Raw genomic sequence first — 20894 nt, forward strand, 5'->3', positions numbered from 1 at the left:
CCTTTGGACACTGGAAAGAAAGACTGGCTGTGTGAGTCGGGAATCAGCCTAGTGGGGCTGGCCTTGGATTCTGTCCAAGGAAGCGTGCCCATGGTCATGGAAGGCATCTGCCCTGGGGCCTTTGCCGCAAGGAGTGGCAGCCTCTGCCCGGGCAGGCTGGAGGAAAAGGTCAGTCACTGAACAGTTGGGTGGATTCCTTGATCCAGGTGAGACTCAGAGTTCTGCCATCCTTACAAGGAGATTTGCCGGGGCACTGGGTGGCTAAGGACCGAGCCCTCGTCTGCTCCTGCAGAGGCTCATGTACCCTTTGGAGTCTTCTCCTGAAACTTTGTGGGCTCTGTGTTTAGTTTCTCTGGAGAGCCTAATTTCTCATAAGTATAATTAGAGGCCACTGTTAAGCCTGAATGTACTTCCTGCTTTTAACTCAGGAAGTCTCCTTCAAACGTGTGCTGTGGGCTCAGCTCTATGGAGAATGCAGGTGATAATGAGTGGCATGCAAAGAAGGGTTAGCTGGCAGGGGCAGTGTGGTTGAGGGAAACAGACCAGCTGTCACACGGAGAGACTGGGACTGGGCAGGAGAAAGGAGGTGTGGTCCCAGCAAGTGCTTAGTGAAGAGAAAGTTCTGCTGAGGGTTAATCCTGCAGGCAGGAGAAAGGATTGGATTATTGAACTCCCCCAAAAAGTTACAGTCCCCACCAACTCTACCTCTAGACCCGCACCCTGAATATTTTACTCATACTTTAGCTGCTCTACCAGATGCAGAGATGATTTTCTATAAATCCTTTTAAATATAATTAATTACCACTACAGCGGTGTGTAAGTTCAGGCTGTACAATAGCAGTAGTGGGGCTTAAACAATGTGTGTTTATTTCTCACAGTTCTGCAGGCTGCAGGTCCAAGACCAAGGTGCCGTCAGCTCTGGTGTCTGGTGAGGGCTCTCCGTGGTTCACAGGCACTGTCTTATTCTGTCCTCACATGAAGGGGAGCCGAGCGAGCAGCAAGCCCTCTTCATGCCTCCTCAACCCTATCACAAGGGCTTCACCTTGGCAACCAGATCGTCTTCCAAAAGCCCCACCTTTTAACACCATCCCATTGCGGGGTAGCCTTTCAACACACCAGTTTGGGGGAGACACTTTCTGTCCATAGCAACAAGACATGGAAAGGTTTACAAACTGACATTTGGCTTTTTTTTTTTTTAACATAGATTTTGTGACTTTACTAACATTGAACATTCTTTGACCTAGTATATTACCCTTTCCTACTCTTGAGATTTATGTAACCCGAAGGCTAAGAATTAAATGAGTCCAGTGGCCATACCCTCTTTCCTCCTGGATAGGGCTAAGCATAACACATGCTTCCTTCTTAGGCTTCAGAAACTCCCACAGCGACCACCCGCTGTTTGCATTTGCTTGTTGCTCTGACACCTGTCTGACTCGTGGCCCATAGATGCTCAGACATACATTTCCTTTTAAATGACACATCCCAGGGACCACAGCTCCCATCATTGACTAGGGAAGAGAAGCCAGACTCCCTGATTTTATCTCTGTAGTACCTAATTACCTGTCAGCAGCTGCTCAGAGTGGACTACCCATTCTCTGACCTAGCAGAAATCTACATTTGTATCCAGGGGTACAGTAAGGAATACTTGGCTGACAGGCAAGCTAACAGCAAGTCCAGGGGCCCCTGTCTGTTGCTGTATGTGATCTTTTCACTCTTTTGAAGTATTGCGTGCTTCAGAGACTCAAGACTATAATTAGATGTACTGTAGAGTGGAGATTTAGTTAAGGGTAATGTTCCTTCCTTTCTACGGCAAGTCTGAGAATTTGTACATCTGGCACACAGAGTGGAATGAGATGAAAAAAGCCTTGCTGTTTTCTCCATCCTGATGTGTTCTGCAAAGGCGTAGTCTTCCAGATGTCCCTGGGAGCAGCAATGCCATTCTGAGGCACTGGCAGTGTTCGACTTGATGCATCCATGATGGGCGTCTTCAGTGTGCTCGCCTGCCTGCTAGTGCTTACTACTTTAATTAAGCTCAGTGTTGCAGTGAATGTCTCTTTGTAATTGCAGCGCTTTGGAACATCAGCAGGTGTGTGTGCTTAGGGCCCCAATTTGCCGGCAGCTTCAAAAGGAAGAAAGCAGTAGAGAGAAAAGGGGTAACAGTGTCAGCACCTGAGTAATTGCATGCTCCTTCGAGTAGCTGGGGCCTGCCAGCATCATCACTGGGAGCCGGGCCAGGGCCGCAGACGAGCCGCAAGGATGCAGAGAGTGAATGGATCTTCAGCTCACGGGAGGCGCATAAAGGATTGCTGTGTTTTGAGAGAAGAAAGATAATCAGTTGACAGCGTGGATTTGCTGCTGCTGTTCCAAATTTGGATTCTGAAAAGTGAGCTAGAGCACATAGATGTTTAATCTTGCCAACAAAGAGGAACTTGTAATCTGTTAGACTCTAAATATTCTAGGAGGGATATGTTCTCAGGCTGAGGGGTGTATGTGTGTGAATTCTGGACGAGGGTTCTGCATATGTCTGAAAGCTGGTAGTCTGCTTCCTCCAGCATGGGATATAGAATGCCGTAGGGCTTAGGTTTCCAGGCAGCAAATGCTTCCTTATAAGTGTAAAGCTGAAAGGGAAGCATTTTAGCAAATTTAGCTCACGAAAGATGACTCAGTCACCAAATTTATTATCGTATACCTGTTTTCCTCTTTTATATGAAGTGCATGACTGCCAGCATTGAGGAGACCAGCATTAATACCTCTTCAGCATTGGCTGTGCTGGGAGCTGGGGCAGCTGCCGTTAGAGTCAGGGGTGAAAGCTGAGAGGGAGAGAGACAGGAGCATCACAGGCGGCAGAGGGTGTTGGAGCAGTGGGAGGGAACCAGCAGGAGCTCAGAGGGTCATGGTCGGCTCCCCTAAGCTGCAGGTGTCTGTCGCCTCTGTTCCCTACCCTTCTCACCCCTCTCTGACTGTCAGCACCCACAGCAGAGGCTGGTTCATGGTAGGCAGTGAGCCAGGGTGTCCCATTTGAGAGAGTCTTCATGAGAGTTGTATCTCCTAGAATTTGATCACTTCAGGACAGTGTATAATACAATTAGGGGCAAAAAATGGCAATAGCCATCTGACTAAAGCCAGTGTCACCTAGACAAAAGACAAGGACAGAAGGACCTTAGCCCAGCACTACTGACAGCAGAAAGTGACCTTATAGTCAGGTTGGCCGGAGGGCCACCCAGAATCTCCCAGGAGGACAAAAGGAGCCAGTCCTGGACACAGCAGAAGCTTGAACCTGTCCACTTGGGGCTTCCCTGACAGTAGCTGTGAAGAAGCGTGCTTTATGTCACAGCCTGGCACACGTAGATTTTTGTGCATGTATGCGGATGTCTGACCAAAATACAAGTTTCACAAATGTGATATCCCCTGATTTTTTTTTATTTTTTTATTTTTTTATTTTTTTTTTTGAGACAGAGTCTTGCTCTGTCGCCAGGCGCCAGGCTGGAGTACAGTGGCGTGATCTCGGCTCACTGCAACCTCCGTCTCCTGGGTTCAAGCAATTCTCCTGCCTCAGCCTCCTGGGTAGCTGGGACTACAGGCACCTACCACCATGCCCAGCTAATTGTGTTTTGTGTTTTTTTAGTAGAGATGGGGTTTCACCATGTTGGCCAGGATGGTGTCGATCTCCTGATCTCATGATCCACCTGCCTCAGCCTCCCGACGTGCTGGGATTACAGGCATGAGCCACCGTGTGCGGCCTGATTTTTTTTCAGTTGTTTTTCACCTTTGTACGATGCAGCCATATAACGTGGTTTTACAATCTCCCAGTGGGCTCACAGCAGCTGAAATCAGCTAATGTTGCGGGAGCGTCCGCTGTTCACTGCAAGGCAACACTGTCCTTTCGCCTAATGTCACTTCTTACTTTATTTGTCTCTGTGATTAAGTTATCTGCTAACTGTAGAGCATTACTGACATCACATGATACCGGCTTTTCTGGGAATCTCTCTGGTCAATATGCAGTTCCAAGCTGAACGAAGAACCGTGCAGGCATTATTAAAGAGTGGTTGCTGAATTCCCATCTGTGGGTCCTGTCTCAGGGACCTCCAGCCATTTGGCCTCGGATCTCTGTTTTTTACATATTGTCTCTGTTACCATGGCTTTTGAAATTTCCACAGCAGTTTATAAAAGCAGGGCTGAAGAATAGGAAAATCATGTAGGGATAGAGAAGGTGACCCTTTGGTCATGGAAGGCTCCATGTTACTGGAGAGGCAGCGTCTGTGCAAAATGCTTTCCTGAAATGCTGGCCAAGTCCACTCTTGGCTTCTGCAGACGTGACTCGGGCTGGAGGTGCAACATCCCTGATGTCTTGCTTCTAAGCTTATTTCAGATGTGGCACTAATAATACTTACTTTGTATATGGATGTTTCAAAATTGAGACGTTTGTGAAGCACTTAACCTGGTGTGAGGTAAGAAGTGCTCGTAACCTGTAAGCTGTATTCTCAACTCTGTTACTATGTAGTAAATCACTATAAATATAGCAGACTGAAACACCACACCCTTATTACTACACAGCTCTATAGATCTCAAGTTTGGGAAACCACAGTTGGGTTCTGGGTTCAGGGCTGCCTCACGAGGCTGACATTAAGCAGTGAGCTGGACTGCGTTCTCACCTGGAGCTTGGAGTCCTCCTGAATTGATTTGGGTTGCTGGCAGAATTCGGTTTCTTGTGGTTGTAGGACTGAGGTCCTGCTGGGATTGCTCTTGGCGCCTGGAGAACACACTCAGTCCTGGCCACATGGCCCTCCCACATGGCTGCTGTTCATACTGTTTCAAAGCCAGCAGGAGAATCTCCAGTTTGCAAGGGCAGAGACTTAGATAACACACCATCTCATTTAATGTTCCGTGATCGTGGGAGTGACCATTCCCATATTCACAGAGTCCTGCCCACCAAAGGGGAGGGGATTATGCAGGGTGTGTCCTCTGAGGGGTGCCATTCTTGGGGCCATGGTTGCGTTCTGCCTTCCACACTCCTGCACTCACCATGTACCTCACCACAGTGCTGAGGATGCCTGTCTTTGCACACTCACGAGAGGAAACAGTCACACCTCTTTCAGTTTACAGTTAATTGTCTAAACTCCACCAACGCTAAAAGCAAGAAGTCCTTCATCTCCCTCAACTACTCCCTTCTCCTCCACACACATAGGTACACACACATTGGTCACCTAAGACCAATGAGATTCCAGGGGAAGGCCCAGAAGAGCTGCAGAAGGTCCTGTTTGCACAGGGCTCTGGCCCAGATTCAGCAGCCCCACAGGTGTCTCGCACACTCACACCCTGTGCTCCAGCACGCAGCCGTGGAGCCAGGAGCACTAGGGTGGAGGGGCCAGCATCCCCCATGCTGAGCGCTGAGGCCCTGTGCCAGTGTCCCTCATTGCCAGACTGGATTCCTGCATGCTCTCTGTTCAGAGGTCACCTGCTGCACACGTCCTCCCTGAGCACCCTGCTGCCTCATGGTCTCAACCTGCCAGGGCCGTCTCTATTTTTCCCCATAGAAGAACTTACTGCTGTGTAACACAGTTCATATTTTCTTGTTTACTATTTTCTCCCCCTTCTAGAGAGAAAACCCCTCCCAGCAGGGGTTTCCTCTGGGTTTTCCCTGCTACATCTCAGGAAAGCACAGAGCAGGCTCCTAGTAGCCCTTTTGTGCCTGCTTGCTGGATGCATGGAGTCTCAGGAGGGCAGTGGCACTATCTCGGCTCACTGCAACCTCTGCCTCCCAAGTTCAAGCAGTTGTCCTGCCTCAGCTCCCCGAGTAGCTGGGACTACAGGTGCGCACACCACACCCAGCTAATTTTTGTATTTTTAGTAGAGATGGGGTTTCACCATGTTGGCCAGGCTGGTCTTGAACTCCTGACCTCAAGTGATTGATCCACCCACCTCGGCCTCCGAAAGTGCTGAGATTACAGGTGTGAGCCACTGCACCCAGCCAGGACCAGCAGCATTCTTGAGCACTCATTTAGGTAACTCTCAGTGGGGGCCAGTGGGAGCATCTCATGGAAATCACAACACTTTGGGTAGTGGGTAGGAATTCATGTTCATGGGCCGGAGGAAGACCGGATGTAAATGCTGCCATATTAGCTGTGGAATGGCGTTGGGCTGGAGTGGGGAGGGAGTGTCTCTCAGCTCAGTTTGTCCTTGAAACAATAGAAGATTTAGCTGCCACTGGGTGCTGGGTGTTTGGAGAGGCAGCACCGCATCCGGGAGCCTCGGGCCCACTGGGTGCACAACCAGGGAAGAGCAGCTTTGAAGCTTGGGTCTGCTGCGTTCCAGGCCCCTGTGATCTCACTCTGCATCTTAACTAGTTTTCTGCACCACTTCTACATAAAACAACCCTATGTACTGCAATAATCTACACATTCAGGGCCCAAGACCTTGGACTGAATTGTATGTTTCTCCCAGCTACTTTTTTTTTTAAAGGACAAACTGGCAGGAACCTAGATCACAGTTAGGTAGTAGTTTAATACTGTAGAGAAATGGCTTGCTCCTCATCCCTGCCAATGCAGTTGGGTTCAAAATGCTCTAGTGAAAACTTCTCTGTAAAACCAAAGGGTTTGCGCTTTTGCGGCATCTTTTCCCTTCAGGGAGGACACAGAGTTGGGGAAGGGCAGAGATGTGGAGGGCACTGAGTGCCTCACCTGAGACCTGCGCAAGGGCCCATGCCCAGGCAGCTCTCTGGAAACCGTTTCTGAGCACAGCCCCGAGAGCTGTGCCCTGCCAGGGGCCTGGAAACGTCACCCACGTTGGGGGGTGAGGGGAGGGAGGCAGCGCCAGCAGTAATAATGCCATCAGCGCTTGATATGGTGATGAAGGCCTTAAAGCTTAAATCAGTGCTGTGCAGTGCCCCTGCCATTCCACCCGTGTTGCTGATGGAGAAACTGAGGCTCACCAGAAGTCCCACAGCTAGTAAATGGCAGGACCAGGACCACAGCTGCAATTTATCCAACTCCACATCCCCTGCTTTTCGCCTTAGTGGACGTGGTGGGGTATTCCATCTTTTCCCCATAGTCAGGGACTGAAGACAGCAGAGATGAGCACCATACAGGTGCTGGGCTGCCTCGGAGCCTCCCCCAGCAGCATTCCTGGTAGGCTTAATGCCCGTCTTTGGTCATGCCGCCTCCCAGAAGGAATCCGCTGGGATTTGGCACACAGGATGCTTGGTAAACGCGGAGCTTTGCATCACACTGACTGTGCCCGCCTCAGCACCTTGCTCTGGGCCACAGGCTGATGTCTGTCTGCCCTGCTGGTTCTGTGAAATGCAGTGGAAGCAGCTCTGTCCGTTTTGCTCTTATTGATTTCTTCCTTCAAGAATGACGACATTGAAGCCCAGCCTGTGCCTCTCTCCACAGATGCCGCTCCTACGAGGACTGCTGTGGCTCCAGGTGCTGCGTGCGGGCCCTCTCCATACAGAGGCTGTGGTACTTCTGGTAGGTTGAAACTCCTTGCTCCCCACCCTGAGAGCTCTGCCCCCGTCAGCATTGTCACAACCTCGGGTGTGACACCTTCCCTTGGGTGGTGGCCTTGAGGACAGCCTTGGTCAGGAAAATGGGTATGTTTGGGTTGGCTTTGTCACCAGCAGCTGCCCGCACAGAGTTTAAGGGAAGCTATTTTCATTTCCACGGACTATGGAGTGGGAAGAAGATCTCTGCTTCCGGGAAGGTGGCTGGACAACAGCCTCATCCTTCGGCAGCTCCTTGGCTAGTTTCTGAAATGGAGCCAAGGCTGTCTTGAAGAATCAGAGAATCAGCCAGCCAAGACTGGCAGGCGATCAAGTTTTCATTGCCCAGACTCTTCCCCATCCATCTTGTATCGGCTGACTCTGTGCTTTCAAGGCAGGCAGCCTGCACCCGTGTGACTCCTCCGACTCCTCTGGGGTGCATACGGAGCAGTCTGAAGTCTGCTCCTTGAGCAGGAACCAGAGCGATGCCCGTGGCATTTGGGAAGTGTGGGAGCGTTTTCTGTGGGGGGAGCCTCCTGTGGGCAAGAGCCTGAGGATGCCTGCTGGGGTGCTCCGAGCATCTGTTGGACTCTGGAGATGCCAGGGTGGCAGAGCACATGTGGGAAAGGATTTATTTAAAACCAAAGCAGCGTTTCTTGCACCTGCCTTCCTCTCTTCTCCCATGCAGTAGTGATGCCCTTCAGTAAACTCCAGAAAGGGCTAGAGTTTGCTCTCTGCATGATGCAAGCTTTTTTTTATGAGGTGAAGATTCTGACTTTACTGACCTTTTGAGACTTTAAGACCTTACTGAGCATGTGACAGCAGCCACCTGAATTTTTGTCACTTTTTGTCTTTCTCCCTTAACACCTGTGCCCAGGGTTTGATTAGGGAAGCCTATAGGGAGTGGGGACTCTAGGTGTTATGTGACCAGGTTGTTCTTTAATCGTGATACCTTCTTTCATCACCACCTCCTTGGCCTCACCTGACCTTAGAGCTGCTGGCCAGGCCTCCCTTAGGGCCAGCCTGGGAAGCCCTGCCTAGTTGTGTCCCCTGAACCAGGGAGCTGATGTCAGGTCCCCATACCACAGAGGTGCCAGTGCCTAAAACTCTGTAACAGAAGAATTATTGTTGTAGCCTAAGACTGTCCAAAAGTTAATGCCTTTGTGCGCATCTCCAGGTGGAGGGGGCCGGTACCGGAGCTGGGGGGGCGGGGCGGCAGTGGGCGGGGCAAGGCCCAGCTTAAGGGTACGCCTTCCCTCTGCATCATCCTCCTAGGACCTCGGGGTGGAAGGAGGAGGACCACTTGGAGTGTGAAACCCTGAACTGTGAACAGGCTTGTGAGGGTGTTGGGTTGGTGTGAAGCACCAGATGAATGATGATGAGGCCGTAGGAATGCTTGTAAAAAATTTAAAAGCTTGTCAGTGTTCAGGTATTTTATGATCAAAAAGAAGAGAAATTTGAGAAAGTCCAGAAGAACTGGTAAGGCCTGTCCGCTTCCGTCGGGCTGCCCAGAAAGCTGTACCTGCACTGGCAGCCAGGTGCTTCCTAGCTACTGGCCAGGGTCACCTGTCAGAGACAGGGCACCTTGGCGAGGTGGCACACGACGACTTGGTGGGCCCCATTTGGAGAAGCTCCCCCGAGTCCCATTGCACAAGGTCAGGCTCTTGGAAGGTCTGAGTGCCAGATGTCAGAAGACGGGGCTGAGTCATCAACATTGAGATTCCGACACAGGGTTCCAAGCTGGCGATGCAGCCAGGAGCATCTGGGGTGTGAGGCTGCAGTGCCTCACCTGAAATACAAAGGGTGCCTGGGTTCCACCCCATGCATTTTCTCTCTCAATCAACATTGGGTCTGATAGGCACCAGGCATTTGTGCTGGGTCCTTATGGAGAGGTCCTTAGGCAGACAGACCCTGAAGGAGACGACATCTAGGTAAATAATGATGTGTGGACACTTTCAAGCCAGAGCACAGAACTTCTGACGCCAGAAAAGTTGAAGAAAGCTACAAAACTTTTGATGGGGTCGTCAGAGAGGGCATTCAGCGTAGAGGGACAGCACCTTGCAGGGCCAGAGCGTAAGAAGAGTGGACGTGTTAAAAGGTGATGGGAAGCCTCTGTGGCGAGGATAGGCCTTTGGTGGAGAGGAGGAAGGGGCAGGGTGGGAGGGAGGGGCTGCTCTGCAGCCTGGGCCCCTCAGCCATGTTTGAAGGTGTCTCCTGACCATAAAACAAAGGTTTTGAAGGTGAATGCCTTTAGGGTTCCTGCCGACTCTAAGATCGGGAGGAACCTTTCACCAAGGAGATCTGGATGGAATCATCAAGCGTAGAGAAGGTGGCCTGGTGACACCCTTGAGTAGACTCAGAAAGCCCAGTGGGCCCGAGTGAGGACTGGCTTAGCTGGCACTGCAGTGAGCCCACAGCAGGGGTCCCATGCGGGGTCCCGAGTGGGGCAGTAGCTGCACCCATCCCTGGGACTGCAGAATTGAGAACTGCTGCAATTGGGGATGGGGGGTCGGGGAGAGGAATCAAAAAACAAATTGACTTAAGTAATCAGGTAACTTCTAATGTTAAAAAAAAAAAAAAAAAAAGCACAGACTTCCTCTCTTAATCCCTTTGAAAACATCCAAAACCTGTTGAGCAACCAAAGAGGACATCTGGGCAACAGCCAGCCTGCACTCCCAGCACTGCGAGAACTGCCCTCCTTGTCTCTTTCCTTGTTTTAGAAGCGCTTTCTCCTGCCCCTTTATTAGTTTCTCTCTTTTAAAATAAGTTCTTCGCCAGGCGCAGTGCTGAAGTTTGAGATCACTGGGCAACATAGTGAGACCCTGTCTCTACCAGAAATTATTTTAAATAAATTTTTAAAATAAATGAATAAAGTAAATGATCAGACTGTGATTTCAGTAAGGGATGAGGTGGATCCCAGGCGGCTCTGTTCCGGCCTTGCCTTACGCTTGCCTTCCATCGGACTAAGGTGGGAGCTGCAATGTCCTTTCCTTCTGTCTAGAAAAACGAAATGTTCTTACTCCTGTTTGGCAGGAGTTAGCTTATCTCTTGGATGAGACCAGGTGCCTTCTGCATTTTTCAGCCCAGGGACCCCTGCCTCTTGGAAGTGGCGCTGAGAAAGTAAACCCTGTACACATCCAGCCCCTCTGTGCTTTGTATATTTCTACCCAGATACTGACAGCAGGACTCAGTGTTGAGTGTAAGACTGTCACTGAGCCCACCTGAGAGACATCAGTTTTGGGAGAGGAAGCCAATCCCTTTGTGAACTTGAGTGTTTTCTTAATGCGGAGCACGTGAAGCCTTACGTTGCTGTGCTCCTGAATGGTTTGGGTCCTCCTGGCTCCCCACGGCTGCTTCCTCTGCCCATCTTTGGGACCAAGCCTCTAGGCCTCCTGCTCTGAGCTTCTCCGGCCCCAGCACCTGGGCAGTGTTCTTTCCACCTTTCTCCCCTTCAGCTTGGCTCTTCTTCTTCAGAGCCCAACCCAGCTGTCACCAAAGGAAACCCAGAGTTCCCAGTCTTGCTCACCACTGCAGATACCATTGTTCAAACCTCTCGGTGCACTGAATTACACACTTAAAAATGATTAAAAGAGTAAATTATATTTATGTATATTTTACGCCCCTCCCTCCCACACAGACTTCTTGCATCCCCCATTTTTCTTTCTTAGCACTTATGAGGTCATAGATAACTAGTTGTATGGGTTGGTATCTGTCTCCCTCCTCTGTAAGCTCAGTGTCAGTGAAGTGGGGCCTCACCTGCCTACTCACTGCTGTGCTCAGGGTGGTGACGGCACCTGAAGATGACTTGTTGAATGAATAATCAATAAGAAAGCAGGTGACAGAGGCCACAGTTTCCGTCTTTCCTGAGTCCTTCCTGTCTCGTGCCTCTGCTTTTCTCCCTGCGCAGCCTTCCAGGGTTATCCAGTAAATACTTCTTGACTGGCTGATGGCCTTGCACTTAACATCACATTAATATTCTCAAAGGCTTTATCGTCCACTCTCAAGCTTCTTTTATGTGTGGACTGGTGCCACTGACCGCCACCTGCTCTGCTGCATGCCCATCCTCACAGGGGAGCAGCTGCTCTCACCCTGTGGGCGTCTGCATGGCTTCTGGACGATTCCATGGGGCCCGCCATAATTTCAGTCCAGAGATGGACAAGAGTTTGCCAGTTTTGCCAGTTTGTCAGTTTTGTCTATTAATAGTCCTTCTCAAAGAGTGTCTCTTTTTCTAGAAACTAAAAGTATAGTGCAAATGAGGAATGGAAGGAAGTCATTTATGCAGTCATTCTGTAAACATTTACTGAATGCTGATGAAGTCATAGTCATTGAGAATTCATAGGTGCATTGGACAAAGGTCTGCCCTGAAAGCATTCAGCTCTACTTGTTATTGATTGTATTGTATTTCTATTGATAGATTACATTTCTATCGATTCCACTTTTATTGGTTGTATTTCTGTTCCTTTAGTTTCTCTGTAATTAAGGTGTGTTCCAGGAAGCGTTCTTTTGTTTCCTTGTGGCTGTTCATGTGACAGTGGAGACACAATTTGGAAGAACGAATGGGCTCTGCCTTGGTGCTTTGACAGTGAAGAATGGAAAACGGAGGCAGACGGCGAGGTCCAGGCTGCGTTGGCTGTGATGTTCACATAGGACTGAGACAGCATTTCCTGTTCTAAAATGTCCAGCTGAGGTCAGGGCCGAGGGCAGGGAAGTGACTGCCTGAGCTTCCTGAAACCGGCCGGCCATGTGAGCTGAGACAGAGCTCACTGACAGTGCTTCTCAGTGTGGGTGGCCTCACCCGGGGCTGTCCAGAAGCCACAGGTCAGGCGTCTGCCTGCTGCCATCCACTGGAGGAATGGCCCTGGGTGAAATGAGAGGACCAAGTCTGAGGTGTGAGCCTCGTGGCTCCGCCCTTGCCGTCCGATCCATGCATTCAGGAGTCGTTGGTCCTGGACCCCGAGGAGTGCGCAAGGCCTTTAAGCTGCAGGGCCGAGTCCTCGGGGCACCCGCTCACGTCTCTGCTCTCCTCAGGTTCCTCCTGATGATGGGCGTGCTCTTCTGCTGCGGAGCCGGCTTCTTCATCCGGAGGCGCATGTACCCCCCACCGCTGATCGAGGAGCCAGCCTTCAACGTGTCCTACACCAGGCAGCCCCCAAATCCTGGCCCAGGTCAGCCAGCCGTGTCCTTGTCTCTCCCCCCCTCAGTGTGCGTCCTCTGCCGACATTTGTAAAGGGTACTGCTGCAGAATGTGCCAGAAGAGGGAGAACTCAGGCGTGCTACTCATTTTTTGAGCTCTGATGACCACCTCCATTGTGCATTTGTGCAGATAACAAACATAAGGTTATCGTACGCCCATCACCGTATATCCTTACACAGTTATCAGTGTGCCACATATGCATGTGATGTACTTTGTATAAGCATATTATTTGCTCTCTGCCTTTTTCCTTAAACATTATTTCACATATAAATTCCTGTGTAGGAGCAGTATTGCCTCTGCCATTCTTAATGCTTCTGGACTAAATACTAATTATATTACTAAACAGTAATTTGCTTAGATATTTTATTATTGCTAATAATTTGTTTTGTTTTGTCATGTTTTGCCTTTTATTCATGCAATCAGTAAGTATTCATTGTGGAGTTACTGGTACTCCAGATACTTACAAAGACTGCGTCGGTAGAGGGTTTTGTCACATTTGGTCTGTTTAGTGCATATCACACACACTAAAGTGGCATCCCAGGGTCAAAATGAATTAGCTGTTTCTTTTTTTTTTTTTTTTGAGACGGAGTTTCGCTCTTGTTACCCAGGCTGGAGTGCAATGGCGTGATCTCGGCTCACCGCAACCTCCGCCTCCTGGGTTCAGGCAATTCTCCTGCCTCAGCCTCCTGAGTAGCTGGGATTACAGGCATGCGCCACCATGCCCAGCTAATTTTTTGTATTTTTAGTAGAGATGGGGTTTCACCATGTTGACCAGGATGGTCTTGATCTCTTGACCTCATGATCCACCCACCTCGGCCTCCCAAAGTGCTGGGATTATAGGCGTGAGCCACTGCACCCGGCCCGCTGTTTCTTAATTCTTATGAAACATTGCCATAGCCGTCTAAAACTCTTATACACTGTGGTGGGTAGTGTGGACTCCCTTAGGGCACAGGCCAGGGAGCTCTGTGATGACAGCAGGGAGCCAAGGTTTCTGGAGGGCTGGGCCAGCTTTGCTTAACAGAGCGCTGGAGGTCTGGCGGATGAGAGGCTGGGCAGGAGGTGTGTCGCTGGCATCTGTGCCGCCCTGCTCCCAGCCAGTTTCCACCTGGGAGCCTGGGGATGGGACTCTCCATTGACTGCACACTGCAGATAGGTGGTCCATTCTAGGAGCAGTTCTTGCCTCCACTTTTACAAAGTTTCAGTTAAGAAAAATGAGTAAGTCCTAGAGATCTGTTTTACAGCGTAGGACCTACAATTAATATAACTGTAATGTATAATTAAAAATTTGCTAAGACAGTAGGTCTTATGTTAAATGTTCTTATCACACAAAAATAACAACAATAAGAGCAGGGAAAACTTTTGTAGGTAGTAAAAACATTTATGGCATAGAGTGTGGCGATAGTTTCCTGGATGTGCCCCGTCTTTAAATTTATCAGGTTGTAGATATTAAACATGCACAGCTTTTTGCCTATCAATCAGACCTCAATAAAATGGTTTTTAAATAGGAGCGAAGTAGAGGGATTGGATGTAAAAGGAGAAAAGTATCTTCTCTCTTCTGTTTTCCTGAAGACAGGATGTTATCAAGATGCAAAGTCACTTGTGTATTTGTTCTTTTACAATTTCCTTCCACTGGGTACTCCACAGGGTTTTCCTTTCAGAAGGAATTTTCTTTATTTTAAAAAACGTTGCTCAGAAAAATATAAAGATGTGTCTTCCACAGCAGTTCACTGGGAGCTATGCCTTAAACTTTCAGTCAGGTTCGTACAATTTTGTACCCGTAGTGGATTTTAGTCTTTGATATTTGGAAATATTTGAAGAGTTTCAGATTTGTGCTGCATCATAGGGTAAAGTGCAAACTTTCTGTGAAAATGGGAGGTGAAAGCCGCCACTCACTGGGTCTCATCCAGATCAGTCACAGAGGTTTTAGGACAGGGAGGAGCAGCCCCTGCCCCACTTGGCATGGAAGGCCCAGCAGCCACCAGTGCAGGAAGCCACATATCCTTGGTCCGTGGTCCTGGCCGAGTGTCAGCATCTGCCGCTCATGTGAACTGGGGCTCTTGTGGTAAGCAGGTAAGGTGCTGAGACCGTGCCTGTAGCTACATAACTCTTCTGAACCCTGGCATGCCGGGGTTTTAAGAAGAGAATGCATCCCTGTGTGCACAGCCCTGCACCCTTCCTCTCCCTGCCCTGTCCGCCTGAGAGAATCCCCAACAACTAGGCCCTCAGATCCTGCCACACCCATTGCCTCACCCTAGAGCAGTGCCTGCTCAGAGTCCTCCTGGCCGCTGGTCTCTGCCAGCTCCTCTGTCTTCCACTTGGCCATAGAAGGTTCTTAAAAAACCCAAAACAGAAGCACATTGGCCATGCTGTTCTTCTGTGGCAGGGTCTCTGCTGGCTCACCTGGCTCACAGTGTACGTCCAGAGTCCTTAGCTGAGGACCAAGGCCACATTCACAGCTTCCTCAGACCCATCCCCACCTCCTCTGTGTCCAGTTTGAGCAACCTCCTCTCCCTAGTCCTGCATTGCACTGGGCCCTGCACAGGCCCTCCTGCTGCTGGAAAATGCCTGTTCTTCCTCCAAGATGCCGCTCTGTGTTGCACCCATAGTGACGCTGTCTCTGCATGCGTCACTTCTTCCACCTTCTCCCTGGGTGCCCTGCCAGGGGCTTTACAAGCTTTGATCGTCCACATTTACACTGGGCTCCCCACAAGACTGTGTACAGGACTCACAGTCTCGGGCACCAAGCAGATGCCCAGCCCTCATCCTCAGGCCGGGTGAACTTCGGGCACCCCTGTGTTTGCAGCCCGGTAAACCAGGGGCGGTATACATCACAGCCACAGTCACAGCCTGGAGCCCAGACTTGCCCGAATTGCTGTGTTGGCCCATGGTCACTGCACACCTGCTAGGATGCCTGCAGGAGCTCAGGACACCGCACAGCCTGGATGCCAATCGTGAACCACAGCCACGTGCACCGTACAGCTCCAGCACCCGTGGGAGCTTTTGCACAAACAACTTGATAGGTACTGATCATCATGAGTGTGAGGGAGAGGAAGCTGAGAATGCTAGGGAACCATGAAAGTAGGAGACTCCATCTGGTGCACAGCTCCAGGAAGGCTTCCCATGAAGAGCCGTTTGGATTAAGAGTGAGTAAGCCCCCTGCCCTCTACAGCGATTGGCAGCTAGTCCAAGCACATCTTCTTTGACCAAAATGTACACTTGGTTTGCCATCCCTTTTCATTTTATACATCTTGCAGGCCTGCAACAGTGTGGTTCATCCCAGAATATCCAGACTGTCCCATGAAAGTAGGCTCCCAGGGTTCTGCGGGAGTGTCCCATTTCCATCATTTCCCTGCCAGGTCCATGGCTGGATCATTTGTTGACAGTGCTGAGCTTGGAAAGAATTCAGAGTATTATTGAACATGAGACTGCGGTCTGCCGGGTCCTGCCTGCTGTTGGTCTGGACACCCACCTCCCCTGAGGGTGACTTCACGCTGCTGCAGCTATCTGCTCAGATCCCAGACCATCTGCAGTGGAGGCCCTGGGAGCGTGGGGACTGAGAGGATGGCCATGCAGAGCTTGGCAGTCCGGTGGGGGAGAGGAGCCAAGGGGTCCCAGCATCTCATGCGGTCCACAGGGTAAGTGTCATGCCCGAGGCTGGGGGGCAGTGCCAGGGTGTGCAGGCATCCGAACAAAGCAGGGTGGGTGTTAGTAAATTTTCAGCGGGGCCCCATTTTTCCTCTGCTGGTCTGAGAGAGGGGAAGTGGGTTCAGGCGAAGGATATCTATTAATGAACATGAAAAGGCAGAGAGTTTTAGGGGACCCAGACTTATCCACTGGGGCGGGGGAGGGCAGTGGCTCATATCCTGGGGTGCGGAGGGGCTTGCGTGGCGCTCCTGCTGGGACCAGCATCACTGATGAGCATGGGAAAGCAGAGAGTTTGTGCATTGCACAGAGGCTCCTGGTCGGGGAGGGGAGGAAATTGGTGGCATCGTGGTCCTAGGGGGTGGCGTGGGTTGTGGCAGGACTCTGAACGTGGTGGAACGGGGCTGGCAAAGTTGGCATGAGGCTGAGATGCAGTGGTAGGACTCCAGGCCAGCCCAGGAACCAGGACCCAAAGGATGCAGCTGCTGGCCGAAAGGCTCAAGGCCTGGCCAGGTTGTGCAAAGGTTGAAAAGCAAGAGGAGTGTGGAGAGGCTGTGATTTAAGGAAGAGGCCCTGGTCAGGGAGGTAAAAGGCCTCAGGTCTATGAGAGCCAGGGTGGGCCATGGTCCCTTCTAAACCTTAGCACCGTAACTGCAAGATGAAATCGTCCTCAGAAAAGCGCTCCTCATTCTGTGTAATCTGTGCATGCGGCGGCAACCAAGAAGCAGCAGCAGCAGCAGAAAGTCAGAGCCCCCTAAATGCCCAGCCCCAAATCCTTCCCCATCAGGATGCTGGCAGGGTCCCACCAATAGGCTGTCCTGGGTAAAGGAAAAGTTGTCTTCATTCATTCACTCACTCAGGAAACAGGAGCTAACTAGCACCAGCCACCATGTTCTCACAGGCGGAGGGTATGGGTGGAATCCTCCCTGCTCTTTAGGAACTTGAGAACTGTGGAGGAAGCATAAAAGCCTGGGTTGAACAACGGCAGCTCTGTAGGCCTGGTGGGAGGAGGGGCTGACTGGCAGGAGTGGCCCTAGCTGAAATTGGTGCCCTTGTGATTGAATGTGGCGAAGGGATGGTTAAGGGAGCTCCAAGGGAAACAGTGATCGAATTATGGTCCATCTTCTTTGTGGAATGTTATGTGGCCACTGAAGTTCATAGTCAGGCTCAATTTGCCAGTACGGCAAGACCATCAAAGTGCGGTTAGGGAAGAGAGCATTGGGTAATGTTTCCTGTGAAACGGTCATGAGGCTAGCCAGGCCCAGTGACATCCACTGTCGTCCCAGCCACTCAGGAGACTGAGGTGGGAGGATGATTTGAGGCCAAGACCTCAAGACTTTAGTGCACTGTGGTTACGCCTGTGAATAGCCACTGTCCTCCAGCCTGGGCAACGTAGCTTGACCCCACCTCTAAAAATGGTCATGAGTTCAACTATGGAATCCCACAGATGCATGGAGAGAGACTGCAGAGGGTAACAACGAAGTGTGCAGTGTTCATGTGATTGAAGTTTTCTTTAAAATGATTGCCTTTAATGTGACTGAGTGGATGAAGTTTTCCCATCCACAGATGCGGCTTCCTTCGTTCCCGCAGTCATCTGTGGTGAGTTCGTTTAGGGGTTTCTGACTATTCATTCTCATGTCTCAATCCTGTAATAAGGCTGTCAGCCTGCAGTGACTAAATGACACCAACTGCAAGAAAATGGAAATAGTAGGAGGGTGTTTTGACAGTTTAATTACCCTCAAGTCGTAGCCCAAGCACAAACAGGGCTGCTTCAGTTGTGAGGACATCTGGCTTCAGAACTGGTGGAATGAGTGTCACTGTCTCCAACGCAACGGTGCTTCTGACGTGCGGGGGTGATGGTGGGACAGCTCTCCCTGATCTCCGACCCCCGCGGCTTTGACATTTCCATTCCGGATTTTTTCCTAAAGAAACAGTAGGGCAGAGGGACCCAGAGTGTGTGGCTGTTGGAGGTTGTAAGGGTCTGTTGCACTGTGGGGTGTCACACTCATTGCCCACTCTGTGCTGCCCCGGGCAGCCACCTTCAGGATAATTATTTTTCAGTTTATGGTTTTGCTGAAAAAAATTAACTGGAAATTCTTTTTTGTTTGCAAATCACGAATGCCGATCTATTCATACACTCTCAGCTAGCAGAATATTCCTTCCTCATTCATCCCTGATGGCAGAAGGAGACTCGCTGACCGGGGTCACCCAGTATGGTAGGCCTCCTCGCCAGCCAGAATATATTTCCACAGAGTCCTCCAGCTCTGTCTGTCTGACATTCGGTCTGTGTCTCCGTTCTTCTTACTCAGCACTTCTCTTTCCAGCCCCCATGGTTCCCCTCCCCTCCCTCCCTGTGACCCCTCTCTTGCTATTATGATATGCGCAGCCCAGTTTGCATAAAGTGGATATATCTAGAATGTTCTGCCATACAAAAGTGGCAGCTGATTTTTAGAAAAGATTTTTCCATGTGAATTTTAATGTCCTTGGCCACCATGAGTAATGACAGATAACACACTTTGCACAGACTGTATTTCAAAAAGAATTTTTTACAGACTGCCCTGTTGGTACATTACTGTTGTTACATTACTCACAACAAAGCTTGCACATCTGTGACCTTCGATCGGTGAGAACAGAAACTTCCAGCAGATTTAAGTCCCTTTCCCGTTGTCCTCTGCTTCACCAGTGATGCGGCTGAGACAGAGCCTGAGCCCCTGGCCCACCCTAGTCCACTCGTAGGTGCCTGCATCTTGGGGAGCACACTGCGCGTGCCAAGTGTCTCCCTCACGTTTGCACACGAGGGCTCTGGGTCCGACAGGCCCCCCTGCCTCGCTGGCTGTGTTCTTCTCCCTGTGGGAAGCAGGTCCTCCTCCATATCCCCTCAGCTCCCAAGTCTGCCATTGCACTTTTCTCCCTAATGTATTAATATTTGAAATGGCTGCTTCCAGCCCATCGAGGGGCAGGTGAGAGAAAACATGGGCCAAACAAGACCGGAGGCACCTTGTTTCAGCGAGGCCTGCAGCCCCACGTGAGGTCCCTGTGCCCACATGTCCACCCTACCCACTAAGCGCTCTGTGAAAGTGCCGTGTGCGGGTGCCGTGTGCAGCCACAGGACACCTGGGGTGACAAGGCAGCTGCGCCCGGCCTCCAGCTCTGGGACAAGGACAGGATGACAGTGACTTCTGACCTCCTCTCGTAGGAAAACGTGGATGCTGCACCACCCAAAGTGAAAGGCTGAAGTTGGAAATCCCCTTTATCATACACATTCAGATTGCCTGTGGAGAGTCAGCAAAAATACGACGTGCATTTCCATTCTGTCTGCCTTTTACCTTCGCAACCTTAAATCCACTTTTAGTTCTCTGTCATGTTTTCTTTCTTTTTTTTTTTTTTGAGACAGAGTCTCGCTTTGTGGCCCAGGCTGGAGTGCAGTGGCTCAATCTTGGCTCACTGCAGCCTCTACGTCCTGAGTTTAAGCAGTTCCCTGCCTCAGCCTCCTGAGTAGCTGGGATTACAGGCACATGCCATCATGCCCGGCTAATTTTTGTATTTTTAGTAGAGACGAGGTTTCACCATCTTGGCCAGGCTGGTCTTTGAACTCCTGACCTCATGATCCACCCGTCTCAGCCTCCCAAAGTGCTGGGATTACAGGTGTGAGCCACTGTACCCCACATGTTTTCTTCTTTTTTTAGAAGACTTGTGAATACTTTCAAAAGATGTGAAGTGGTGTGTTTTTCTGTCTGCTGTTCATTGCGTGTCAGTATTTCAAGGCTGTGTTCCCTGTGGAGGAGAAGCTGGCGGGTGCAAGGTGGGCTGGCTGCTTAGACCAGGCCTGCACACGTGATGATGATTAGTGAAAACAGAGCGAGGAGCTTAACTGGGCATGGGGCCACGGCGATTTGTTATTAATTCTTTGATCTAAGTTAGGTAAAAAGAGGAAAAAAAGTATAGGGTTACAGAATCCCAGGGCTAGTCCTAAACAAACAAAAAGAAGCACCGCGCAGTTTTAAACTGTTTCCAGTAATGACGCTCTGGGAGTGGTGCTGGTTTTGTTGCGCTGAGACTGCCGCGCGTGCTGTGGGCTCGTGCTGCCGACAGCAGGAGAAGGTGCGTGCTGCATTCGTGTCCTGGGGCTGCCCTCACAAAGCGCTATAGACCCCGTGGCTTAAAGCAGCCAGAATGTGTCTTCCTGCAGTTCTAGAGGCCAGAAGTCGGCACGGCAGTGGGGTGAGTTGCTTCTGGAGACTGAGGGAGAATGCATACTTGTTCACGGTATTCTAAACGTCTTTCACAGTAACAGTTGTCTTTGTAGTTATTTCTCTCTCTTCGTTCTATTTCTGGGGTACCTTTTCTCTCTCTTGTTGCCTAATTAGTTTTGCTACATGTTCACTGTATTATTTCAAGGAAAAAACGTCAAAAGAATCTCAGGGCTGGGTGGGATTCTCAAGAGCACCCAACCCAAGTGCACTTCGTGCCCGTAATCTCACTCCACACCTGGCTGGCTGGCACAGAGGCCACTCCACTGAGGCCACAGTGCTGTCCTCAGCTGCTCCAGCCTGCACTGCTGTCCCCCCTTCCCCCTCAAGA

At 50.5% G+C, this 20894-nt stretch overlaps 1 protein-coding gene across 1 annotated transcript in view; it reads left to right on the forward strand.

Moving 5' to 3' along the window:
• The window catches only part of VOPP1 (VOPP1 WW domain binding protein), a 93584-nt gene that overhangs the window by 60098 nt on the left and 12592 nt on the right, over positions 1-20894 (forward strand). The window contains exons 3-4 of the mRNA XM_017516422.2: positions 7389-7466; positions 12506-12642. Coding sequence (XP_017371911.1) covers positions 7389-7466; positions 12506-12642 — 215 coding nt within the window. The remainder of the gene's footprint in view (positions 1-7388; positions 7467-12505; positions 12643-20894) is intronic.

The sequence above is a fragment of the Cebus imitator genome, unplaced genomic scaffold (assembly GCF_001604975.1).
Source record: "Cebus imitator isolate Cc_AM_T3 unplaced genomic scaffold, Cebus_imitator-1.0 Scaffold586, whole genome shotgun sequence".
Classification (NCBI taxonomy): domain Eukaryota; kingdom Metazoa; phylum Chordata; class Mammalia; order Primates; family Cebidae; genus Cebus; species Cebus imitator.